The sequence below is a fragment of the Denticeps clupeoides genome, chromosome 3 (genome assembly GCF_900700375.1).
Source record: "Denticeps clupeoides chromosome 3, fDenClu1.1, whole genome shotgun sequence".
Lineage (NCBI taxonomy): Eukaryota > Metazoa > Chordata > Actinopteri > Clupeiformes > Denticipitidae > Denticeps > Denticeps clupeoides.
The window spans coordinates 8,780,400-8,792,978 of record NC_041709.1 but is presented as its reverse complement, the minus strand read 5'-3'; the positions used below and the strand labels follow the sequence as shown (position 1 = coordinate 8,792,978).

Below are 12,579 nucleotides of genomic sequence, written 5' to 3'. Positions count from 1 at the left end.
CAATGTCAAGCAAACTCTTCATATAAAGAAATGTTCATGACTCTTCAAAGAAAGGTGGCTGATTGGGTTTGCTACTAAAGAGACAACAATAAAGTAATAGTTTATTCATTTTTTTTTAAAACTACACATAGGCTACCACAGAGAGGAATTACTTTTTAAAGTCCTCTATTTACTGTAGCATGATTAGAAATCAACACAAAACATTTTAATCATACATTAGAATAACTTTTGTCATCACATTTGTTTTCATAAGTTCATCCATTTCAAAATGGTGTACAATACAAAGCATAAAGAAAAGAATTAATCAAAGAAATAATTGTAAGTGTACCCTGTCAGACAGAGCATGATATACATATATGGATACTGAAACCTCTATATATTTCTCCTATTTGTCCTATTTGAGAGGATAAGTAGCAAAATGAGCAACATTCAAAATGTTCTTCAGTCCTTATTTACAACAGTTTCACTGTTTGTGTAAGTGTAGAATCACACCCGCCCGGTATCAGAGCCCTGTCACCGTGACCTATTTCACACTCGAGCACTTCCGCAAGATTTCAACAGTTACCGTGAAGAATCAGGAATTAATTAACGAGATGAAAATAGACACAGCATTACAATGAACAAAACCCTGAATTAATCACAATACCTAAAGAAATCTGTGAAAACGATGTGAGTGATTATACCAGGAGGTAGTATGTGAGCACTCAGAGCTGTGGAAAGTAAAGTAACGTGAGTAGGATACGTTTTTGTTAGTGGGCGAATAAGCTACAGCCAGACAATCCAGTTAAAATTTTGTTAATTTGGCCACTGTGATACTATTCGATTTTGTACAGGGGTTACTGCCAATTTGTGAAATGATATGCATTTAAACTTCTGTCAACTAACCTGTTTTGTATTTTGGATTCTGGCTCATCATTGTCTAGGCGTAATGCGGGAGGTAGCTAGATGTTATAAATCTCTTCAGTTAAAGGCTAATGTTTGAATTGGCTTGTGATTTCTAGGTAGGCAAAATTTTCTCCACACTCCAAGTAAAAATCATCTGTTCTGTGTATATTGGTCAATTAACTGGGAGATTAAAAGAAGAATTTTATTTAACACCCTTAAATAAAACATAATGTAATAATCATTGGCTCTTTACAGATACGTGTACGTCCACAGGTTTACACATGTGGAGCCATATTTCTTAAAAGCAAAAGATGAAAAACAGCTTCTCATACAGCGTATCAAACCACAAACATTACATCAGTACATTAAACTCTGGGGATACCCTCAGGGACTGGGACTTGTTGAATCAGGTGCGGCATTTAAACGGGTTGATTAATCCGATTCCTGGAATTCCCATGAGCCTTTGGGCCACTGTGCCACTCCAATTCAATGTGACCTGCTTAAACACAGACCTGGAGCCAAAGTAGCTGCAAAGTGACTACACATTCATCCTGACACATTTTTTCCAGTCCCTCTGTGGTGTCTGCCTTTTGTGGGGGTTCTTGATGACTTATAATAATTACAAGAGTGATGTCACACTTATTTGCAGGACAGGGAAAAACCGTCTGCTTTTTGAAATCTTCCAGCATGACCCCTTTGCTGTTATGGTCAGCCTTCTGAGAGTCTGTAGGAGAGATGTAGTAAAAGGACAGAGAAACAAATGAAATTCATGTCTGGGCAGTCGGGAGAATGAAGAATCTGGGGTGCGTTCAAACTCCTGCCAATGTTCAATAACGCCAGGAGCCAAAATGGATGCAGGCGCCTTTATTAAAGCGTGTGGTGTCCGTTAAGACAGGTGATCAGGAGCACATCAGACAGTCTTTGTTAAGTTTTGTCAGGCTGGTTTGCTGGGGAAGGGTTGTGGGAGGGCATCAGTTTGAGGTATCAGAGTGCACACTTCCTGCCCCCTCGGTGGGAGAGGTCACTGAGGACGGGGTAGGGGCATCATGCCAGCCTCCATTAACCTGCATGGGAGATAAAAAGAGAGAGACAGAATTAAGGGCTAGTATGAAGAATATAGTGAGTGTAAAATGTGTAAAATTTGACATTATAAAAAACCAACTTAAGATAAAAAAAAAATCCAATCATCATAAAATTTTTTTTAACTGAAATCAATTGAAAAAAAAACAAAAAGCACAATTATCTTACACTAAGGCTACATAACTAAGTAATAAGGCATAAAAAACATTTAATTATCTAAATGAATAATTCCATGAATCCAAACATTAGGACATTTGTGCATATAATAAACTGACTGATGATTTGGTGATTTGCTGACACAAATGTGGCTTGCATGCATGTGCCTTCCTTGTCTTTCTTGCAGATTGACGCAGTGTTCAGATGCCACCTTTCACACAGCTTGTCTCCGAGTGTCTAGTGTGCTGTCATGTTCCTGTACCTGCCCTGGGAAAGCGGCTAGCTTGCTGAGGCTATGCTACTCAAGTGTCTTATGCACATTTCCACAAGTCCTGCATGATGGGCACTTCCATGACCTAAATAAGAGAGGCGAGCGTTAAGGGCACAAGGGGAGAAAGTGCCGAACGCTGCAGTTTGAAGCTGCTGGAGGATGGCACATCGCCTCCAGCGCCCCGGGCAAAAGCGGCTTCTCGACAAAACCGAAATGACACCTTGCTGTGTGAATGTCTCTAACAGCTCCCTCATTTTTTCCTTTTTTTCCCAGCACATTGCTTTGTTGTTTCCACTGTTCTTTTTCACGACCCATAAATAAAATCAGAAACGAAAAAAAAATGGCTGGCTTATTAGATTTTCTCAAACCACCACTTTCTTATACCAGATCGGTCTCTGCACTGCGCTGTCCGCTGAACGCTGTTCCCAATTCATAACGGCACAGGGAACACAAAGTCATCTTAAAACACCGCTAAACCTAATATCACTGCTTTTGTTCTTTTTTTTTTTAATAGTGATTCGCTCCGCTTTTATTTTATGTGCACAAACATCTGTTGCCGTTGAAAAAAAGAGGATATAAATACTATATGTACGGGGTCGTAGAGTAATCACCATCGTTCCACTGCGAGAGAGCGGCCGGAGAACGATAATATTTCACAGCGACGGTATTAAGGCAGGGTCTGTCAGGATTCCCGTGCCTCTCTGCAATTGCCTGCTAAAATGAATGAATCTTCACTGGCTTCAGATCTGCTGTATTATAAAAAGGGCCTTATCAGTCCTCATCAGAGACGACACCATTCACATCTGTACAAGGCCGCAGGCAATTCCAGTTTCATATTTCATTATGCTGATAAGGGAACTGACTGCAAATTCTCTCAGAGGCATTTCACAGCGATTCTATGAAAACACAGATACTGTGGCCACCGTTACCGCACTCTGGGTTATTACAGGGAGCATTGCAGCAATGAAAATGAAAAGTGTTTGCGTTTTCCTTTTTTTAAATGGGGTGTGTGTGTGCGTGTATTAATATGAAACCATACATTTATCTTTGCCTTTTCAGAGTCTGCCATCACGTCTACCGCCCTTAATCTTTCCTGTCGGATTTTTGCTCTGTTGGAAAAGCAGTTTGATCAGACTGGCGGCTCGCTGAATGGCTTTGGGAGGCCTGGTGAGGAGAGATTACCCTCCCTTCACCACCCCCACCACCCCCCTTCTTTTCTCAAAGAAAAAAAAAAATTTTAAATGTGGGGAGCTCCCCGCCTTTAAACAGCTACAAATGTTCCTTTATTGAGCCTTACCTCTGCTACAGGCTGAGAAATAACTAAATATTTCTTCTTTTTTTCTTTACAGTTATTGCCATGGTTGTTCCTTATACAGTGCTGATTATAATGACATTGCTACAAACGATGCACAAAAGTGAAAACTCATTCCCAAGAAGTTTTATTTTGGTTCACACTCACGTTTAGACCATGCGGGCTGTAGAGATGCCCTCGCAGCCCGTCACTGTATCCCACTGCCTGACTGATAGCATGACGAATGGTATCCCCCTGCAAATAAGTACATTGAAACATAAATAAAACATTTGAAAGATGCATCTTGTAAAATCACAAAAATATTATACACACACACACACATACATACATACATACATATAGAGAGAGATTCTTCCAACAAAAGCCAAAAAAAAAAAACCCCACACATTTCATATATATACAATTACAGCCTGGCAGACCTTTGGCATCTAGATGTCAATTTGATGATATAATTCTGCAAGTGACAGACTTGCATTAGTGAGCACAGCATTTCACATGAACTCAGGACTAATTATGGCTGATAATGGGCCTCTCAGATATTCCATTCATTAACGGTCATGTTCAGCTGCCATCACCATTTATTTCATTTTAATTGACAAAATGACATTTGAATGGTACTGAATACCTAAAACAAAATTGGGCAGAACATTTTAATACTATGAAATACATCTCACAACAATATAGTTGCATGAAGCTACTACAGTAACATGAAGTGGCATCATGTAGCTTCAGAGGTAACACACCTAGTCTCATGGAAGCGAATGAGGCCATTCGTATAAGTACAACGTCCCAGGATGGGAGGATTCATGTAAATGTGATGCAGGACATTTGCCAAATTTAGATATGCCATCTCTTTGGACCTCGTCACAAGTGGCTCCAGCTATGATGATGCTGAACCTGTCTTACCTGTGACTGCACACTCCCTCCAACCTGAGCTCCCTGATAGGATGCTCCATTCAGACTTTGCATGCTCATGAACATGTCCCCAGCATTTGGGAGGTTAAAAGAGCCGGAGGAACCTGGAGAGAAGAGACAGAAGCAACTCAGAGGAGACGTCATGCAGACTAGGGGATCTGCAGGCAAAGACATCTGAAATGCATGCATTTGCATCTAATCACAGTACACTCTGTACACACCCACACAAACACACACAACCTCATCAGCCGGAGTTCACATTCTAAGGACTACGTAATACAAATGTACAGCAGAGAAAATAATACAAATGCACAGGTCACTGGGACAAATAAAGCCAACGAAAGAAATACAATGAATCCACAATGAACTGAGAAACAAATGAGACAGGATGTTAAAACAAGCAGAATAACCTGCTGTCATTAATGCCTGAAATGACATGAATGCTTTCTAGCCACTGAACTCCCCCTAGCTGTGCACTGAGCAGGCTGAATATGAAGGCTGTGAGCCAATATGACTAAAAAACATAGAAGACATCTTGCCTATTAACAACTGCACAAGGTCACGTGAAGAAGCACTAGCATTTGGCAAAATTGGTGTGAAAACCTGGCGCCTCTGACATTTCACGGAGAAATGTATTTGTGGACCAAAATGTGGTAATGAATAGTGAGTGTTCTCAGAAATTTGAACATTTACCAAATGCAAACAGTGCAGACATGATATCAAAAGGCAACATTTTAATTACATAAAAGGTCTAAACAATTTACAGCACGGTGGAGTGAATCAGTGTGTTTTTTCTCCTCCAGTTGTGGAATACACAGCATTACTGCATAAAAGTTCACCTGTCAAACACCCTCAACTCAAAGAGAAAAAGACACTCTGAGCAACTGGCAGATGTCAGTTGATCTATTTTTGGCCAAGTCATCGTTCTTCCTTTTTTTGGCAATTGACTCATGCCCAGAAGGTCTTTAGTGGAGAGAAAGCCATCATACACCAAACTCTGACCCAGAGTCACACAGAGTGAAATCTAGTTTAATGGGTTTGATGTGGCACACACGTCATGAGTAGCATAGAAAGAGCAGAAATTTTGAAAATGTGGTAAATACCAGAGAACATGTTGGATAAAAGTGAATTTTTACTCTCAGTTGCGTCCATCTGAAAGTCTTCATCTTTCATCTGGAATCCTGGGTAGGAGAAAACGGGACCTCAAATTTACCCATTAGCCCCAGTCTTTACACAGAGTTAATTTTATTACTTGGTTACTGTGATAGACCTGATGCATTTGTGGAGATCAGAATGGCGGCTTACCAGAGTTGGGTGTGGTCGGGGAGTTGGCCTGGCTGTTCTGCACGGCGGCTGCAACGGCGTGGGCCGCATTTACTGCTGTCTTGGCGGCGTAGAGGTTGGCTTCCTCCTGGAACTTGCCGATGTTCTTCTTGTAGCGAATCCTCTTATTGCCAAACCAATTGGACACCTGAGGTGAGGAACAGAGGTGGAGGGTTTTTTTGGGGAGGAGGGGTGAGATGAAGGGACAGTGGGGGTCAGAGTAGAACCCTAGCTCAGACGATAGACGCAAGATGGAACAGCCGGTCAGAATTGCAGCCTCCCAACAGCTGTGCCTGCTGGGTAATTAGACCAACTGAGAGGATAAGGAGGCCTAAACAATGAGAGGCATATTGCCCACAGAGAAACTGGCACTGGCTCCCACTGGTGATGGAAAACATGCCAAACAATTAATTTGTTCACTTGCTTATTCAGTGTAATGGTGATTCCTCAACTATGGTACATTTCTAGATTTTTTTTTTTTGTCACATAAATCATTATATTTTCTTATATAATAAGAGGCTTTTTTGTAGTGGGTGTTTTATTTCATTATATGGCCTTGGTTCAAAGGATCCAAAAGAATTTAAGCACATTTTTGGACCTTCAAGTTTATACTTATACATTTATAATGTTAACTTTAAATCAAATTCAATAGAAAATGCATCGTAATATTTATTCCCATTTTCCTGTTTTTTTTTCCTTTACTTTTTCATTTCCACCATGCAGTATAAACAGTATTAATGGATCATTGCTTTAGGATTTCTATCCTTGTTAAGCATCAGTGACCGATGCACCATTTAGTGAGTGGGTGTCATTTCCAAAAAGCTAAACAACTGGACCAATTTTATGTGCGTATTTTATGTTGCTTCATTAGCAGACGAACACATCTGGATATTAAAAAAGAAACTCCAAAATATAGTTTACACTACAGTCATGTCCAAATATGTCCAAATTGACATTTCCAGATAAACAACAAATAAATATAATTTTAAAAAATTGATCAAATTAGTCAGTCATCAAAGCCATGTCTATGGTTATATTCTATATTTTGACAAGTATGTTGTATTGTTGAGGCAATAATAAAAATCTGTATTTGCCTGCAACCCGACACACACACACACACACATACAAGGGAACCGTTGAATCATGAAGAACAGTGTTACAAAGAGATAATAAATGCCCTACTGTTGGCCTATGACAAAGCATCACACTTGTTTCTTATAGAGGCATCTAACTGTGGAGCTCTTTAGTTCCATTATAGCACCACATGTGATCAGAGGGGGTTATTGCACTGGTCCCCAGGCTCTCTTTACTTTTACAGTTTAGTGAGGTTACAGTTGGACAGTTGGCCAGCTGCACTTGTCAGAAACCATTGTTTCATGCCCCTGTTTTGTGTAGTTATAATAATTTAATAACCTAGGATTAAGAAACATGTACTTGGACCGTGGACCTCGGTAACATTTATGGACCTATTAAATTTGTAAGAATTTGTAGCATGTATCTAAAGCTACCTGTTATGTGTCGGTTTAGCGCAGATACAACAACGAAAGCCTGTGCTTACGGACAAACAACAACAACACGTACGAGAGTCATGACGTACCTGTGACACTGTGATGGTGCTTCCCACGCCCTGAAGGCAAAAAAGAATGGGCTTTTTTACCGAACATGATGCCTCCTCAACCCAATCCTCAGCACAAGAGAGACAACAGTAAACCTTCACTGGAGACCCTCAGTCACCAGCGCCCTCCTTTAGGTGCCATCGGGACTCAGAGGAGCCCATTTCGGGAGATTTAAGGCAGACTTGATGATATTGGGTAGACGCACAGCACTGCTGGGGGAAGCGACACAGCCGTGCCGTCGCGGTGGAGAATGAAATTAGCGGGGCTCTCTGTTTGTTGGAGGGTATCGAGTTAAGTGTTACTGCGACAACAGTTCAGATCACTTCAGAACCTCCAAGAGGTTCCCAGCGCAAACGGCCAAACACGGCAACACATGCTGACTGTAGACTGTCTAATTACTATTCTAGCAGCAAATATTAACCAAGGGGTACGGTACTACCTTCGCAGGGTGACTAACGGAGAGAAGGTGTTGAGTTTTTAAGACGGTGATTTTAGAACCCAGATGCATTTAGCATTTAGCTGATTTAGCAGTTAGCACAGCTGGCACATTTCACAGGACAGAAAGCTACCTTACAGCGAGAAAATGTTGCGTTTTGTGTTTTCAGGACTACGACATGCACATTATTCTAACCGTTAAAGCGGGCAAACTACACGTTGAAGGCATGTTTTTGCAGGAATAGGCCGCAATGGGAACACGTGAGGGGAAAGTGACCAACAACAACAAACCGCACACGCCGCCGGCACCATTAAGTTAGCACCGAAAACTTGCTGGGGCGTGGGCTGGCAAGCCAACGCTCCCTCTCAGATGTCACGCTCCAGTTAAAGAGTGGTTTTCACCGCTGTCACAGTGTCACAGTGCGCTGGGGATAAGCGGATCCGACAGACAAGGATGACGCACGCGGGGCAGGTGGGAGTGCGGAAGAGGTGGGCGAAGCGCGGGGAATCACAACTAGCAGCGAGGCTAATGTGGTTTCCTGGCACCTGCGCAGGTCTGGAACCTTATCTCTTGGCTCAGCAGCTGCAAGCTGCGCTGCCAGACAGCTGTGAGTCAGGTAAGCCCTCCCAGCACACAAATCGAGCAAACCCGATGGACTCTATCCAAAACCGATGATCTTTACGCTAAGGAACATAGACCCCAGTGAATGCATTACTCTTCCAGCTCACTTCTACCGGCAGCATCCCATCATCATTTTGTCTAGAAATGAACAGCAAGCAATGCTGCTTACCTGGGACACCGTGATGCCACACTTCTTCGCCAGCTCTTCTTTGGCCTCTTCGCTGGGGTAGGGGTTGCTGAGGTGTGAGTAGAAGTACTCGTTCAGGATCTCTGTGGCCTGCTTGCTGAAGTTCCGTCTTTTCCTCCTGTGGGAGGAACAGATGCTTTAGTACAGGTCCTGATTCTGCAGATTTAGCACCATTTGCCGAATATCACTTGGCGCCTGCCTGTAGTAAACGTCTTAAAACAAAGAAACTGAGGGGACCGATGAAAAGTCCATAAAAATCCCTCCGTTCATAAGAGTACAGATGAGCTCTGAGAGCAGTACTCTCTAATGTCCCCAAATGCTGCACCCTTTCTGACCTATTTACATTCACTTATGTAAGTGACGCGAATAGCTTTCTGCTTAATTCACTGCTGCCCATGTAACCCGCACTCTCCCCAACCAACCATTACTAATGAGAAAATCCCGAAAGGCCTTATACCACCTCCCTGCTGGACAAAGGAACCTTGCTCTCAAAGAATTCACAGCTCGAATCAAAGCTCAGCGCTTACAGTAATATAACTGAATTTATTTACACTGCAAACATTTTTGCTTTAAGAGCAAATTATTTGTTTTATCAGAAATAAGTTTTGCTAGACCCTTGTACCTTTTTTCATGTATTCGGTTTTTCTTGAAGTAAAATGAGCAAGATCTTTGGATATATCAGTAGAATCCACACATGCAAACCTCCACAGACCTGGCGTCGAGGAATCGTGAGCGCAGGATCATGACTGCCTCGCAGGTACTCTGCTTCAGCTGCATCTGAATGGAGCTGAACTTGCGATGGATGATGCCCACCATGCGCTCGATCTCTTTGGGGGAGATGGGCCGCGTGCGCGATTGCTCCCTCAGTAGGTTCATCACATGGGTGGTAAATTCATTGCACGCCTGCAAGGCAGCATCACAGCAATGCAGCAGCCATTTGGAACATAAGTGACTTCACAAGCGCTCCGAGAGCGGTTCAAAGTTCCCTAGATGAAATATAACTATTAAGTATTTAAAATGTGTAATCATTGGTTTTAATGAACGTCTCACAAGTGAGCCATCTGTGAGGTCTTCACCCCTTCAGCACAAGCAGCCACCAAACCAGAGCATCAGCTCCCTTACAGCCCAGCTCTTGGCATTAATCCAACAGCCCAGGGAGTTTCAAGGGCTTTTTGTTAAACCTTTATCTTAAGTGTGATCGCAAAGGGCATTTGTTTATTCGGGGAATCACTTGAGCTCATTAACTAGTCAAGTCAAATTCATTAAGTATTTACATTTGAGTAATTAAAAATCTGGACGCAGGCTGAAGGAGGGGGGCGATCACTCTAGGCAAAGGGTTTTATTGCAAAGCAATGGGAGGCGACGATACAAAGCACTTTGCTTTCCAGGTCCACAGTCATTAGGCACTTTGCTCACTTCTCCCAATTTCCCCAGAGGCACAACTGGACAGTGTGTTTGCATGAATAGTAGTTTTTAGCAATTAAATATGCTAGACAACGGCAGAAAGTCCATAAAACAAAAATATTCTCAGAATGTTAAACAATGTGAAGGCCCACCTGCTCGTACTTCTCCAGTTCGGTGTGGTAGATCTGTCTGATCTGCGTGAGTTTGGCCCTGTAGTCCGAGTGCTCGATGGAGTTGTCAGCCCCGCCCCCCACAGCTGCGGCGGCAGCGGCGGCCGCAGCTGACGCGCTCCCCTTCTCAGGGCCGGACACCCCCTCCGCCAGCAGCATGTTGTCCAGCCGCATGAGCTGCGGGTCGGGCGGATCGTCCTCCTGTGCCCCACGGATGCTGAGACCTGACCGGGTGAAAGCAGGACACAGGCAGAGGCATCACACATGAATCAGGGCTGACTCACCCCCCACATAACAAACACACGCCAAACCACTGGTACCTCATTCTCTGCACAAATATTTCATTACATACATTTAATATAATATAGCCCCGATGACAATTCATTGAGTGAAGTCAAGTCCGCCATCAGGGCCTGTGGTGGCCTAGTGGTTAAGGAAGTGGCCCCGAAATCAGAAGGATGCCAGTTCGAATCCCAATCCGCCAAGGTGCCACTGAGGTGCCACTGAGCAAAGCACCGTCCCAACACACTGCTCCCCAGGTGCCTGTCATGGCTACCCACTGCTCACTCAGGGTGATGGGTTAAATGCAGAGAACAAATTTCACTGTGTGCACCGTGTGCTGTGCTGCTGTGTATCACAAGTGACAATCACTTCACTTTCACTTTATCTACTCGGTAATGAAATGATAACGAAACACCAACAACACTACATGGCAAGTGTTGGCAGGACTAACGGAGAGGTGAATATTATCAGTACTATTTTATGTGAAATAATTATTGCATTGTGCAATAATATCATCCTCTCATCAACACTCTCATGAACACAGTATTACATAGTTACACAAAATTTGTAGAATTTAAAGAATCCCGAGTCCTGATAACTGCAGGTCAGTTGCACGATTTGTTTCCCAGCTATTTGAACTTCATTCCAGTTCAACCGTTATCATCAGAGGTGTAAAAATGTGTTTGATGAATATAACATTTCCTGTTATGGAATCTGAGCCATGTTCACAGCCATGATATTAAGCACTTGTCTACAGCCAGATTTCAAGGTAAATACATTGTTTTAATGCACTATAGAATTATTAATATTTATTATCAAAGTGCATATTTTAATGTAGTACTATAGTATTTAACCAATTAACATTGGTATATGATAAAAGTACTGTAAAACACAGCCTGCCTCAGTGTATTGCTTATTAGCTTTTATGTACAGTACTTTATCTTCATTCCTCCCGCTCTAACAGCTTCTCCCTTAAACTGTACATATTGGAAAGGAGGTTGTCGAGGATGATGCTACACCACAGCTCTGTCCTAATAACTGCAGCCGGCACAAAGTACAAATAAAAAGGTGTCAGGAGAAAGCTCGAGCCCTTTCACTTCACTTAACATCAGGATCAATAAAGTCAATGGCTGCTCAAACACACCGGTCAACGCTTATTCATCACCGTCCGTTCCTGTGTGTTTGAGTGCCTTGCTTGCATACACTATGAGCACCACCGATCGGTAGCTCCCATCTATTTCCCATCTGTCAGTGCCAGAACTGTAAGGATCCATTTACCAATAAGTGGTGGGCATTCCATAATGACTTTGGTCTCTAACAAGATGGCTTTTCATCCACAGTCACTGGAGCTTATACTGACTTCATATTCACACTTGACCTCCAACACATACAAGGAAAGGGTCAAACCATGAGACATATTTGTATGGTTTGTGCACCACCACTGACCCTACTGTGTGATTTTTTTATGCTTATGTTCAGCATAGACTCTGATGTATGACCAGACAGGACTGTAAACAAAGACAGTAAACTGAACCTAGCCCAGTGCAGAAGTCATTGACTCTAATTGCGGATAAACTCATGAACCTGATGCGTTTAGACACATGAGCGCATGGTGTGAGGATGAAGGGGGCAGAGGGTGAAAAATGGGTGAATTGCGGTGATTCTCTGGCGTCTTGTGGAGGGGCCTTTATCCTAAAACAAAAACAACGGTAATTTGGAGAAAACCGGGCTCTCATCACATTCTGAAATCCTCTGTGAAGATCGGTTATCTCATTCCTCCCCCACTCACTCACACAGCTTTCATCCCCCTTCATTTTGTTTCGCTCGGTTTCATTTTTAGCACGCTCGTCTTAAGGCAAAGGTAGTGCAATTCCTTATTCAGACCCCAGGCAAAAAAATGTTAATTTGACGCAGCAAGGAG

At 42.7% G+C, this 12,579-nt stretch overlaps 1 protein-coding gene across 5 annotated transcripts in view; it reads right to left on the bottom strand.

The window, feature by feature from the left end:
- Nucleotides 1-1,073: 1,073 nt before the first annotated feature.
- The window catches only part of pbx3a (pre-B-cell leukemia homeobox 3a), a 39,135-nt gene continuing 27,629 nt past the window's right edge, over nucleotides 1,074-12,579 (bottom strand). For 2 of the 5 annotated variants that reach the window (XM_028972977.1, XM_028972978.1), the window contains exons 4-12: nucleotides 10,359-10,600; nucleotides 9,515-9,705; nucleotides 8,785-8,920; nucleotides 7,540-7,569; nucleotides 5,925-6,090; nucleotides 5,723-5,800; nucleotides 4,611-4,723; nucleotides 3,852-3,938; nucleotides 1,074-1,949 (exon numbers count right to left, since the gene is read on the bottom strand). In XM_028972977.1, coding sequence (XP_028828810.1) covers nucleotides 1,857-1,949; nucleotides 3,852-3,938; nucleotides 4,611-4,723; nucleotides 5,723-5,800; nucleotides 5,925-6,090; nucleotides 7,540-7,569; nucleotides 8,785-8,920; nucleotides 9,515-9,705; nucleotides 10,359-10,600 — 1,136 coding nt within the window. In that variant the 3' untranslated portion in view covers nucleotides 1,074-1,856. The remainder of the gene's footprint in view (nucleotides 1,950-3,851; nucleotides 3,939-4,610; nucleotides 4,724-5,722; nucleotides 5,801-5,924; nucleotides 6,091-7,539; nucleotides 7,570-8,784; nucleotides 8,921-9,514; nucleotides 9,706-10,358; nucleotides 10,601-12,579) is intronic. The other 3 variants (XM_028972980.1, XM_028972979.1, XM_028972981.1) reach the window with 3 other exon arrangements.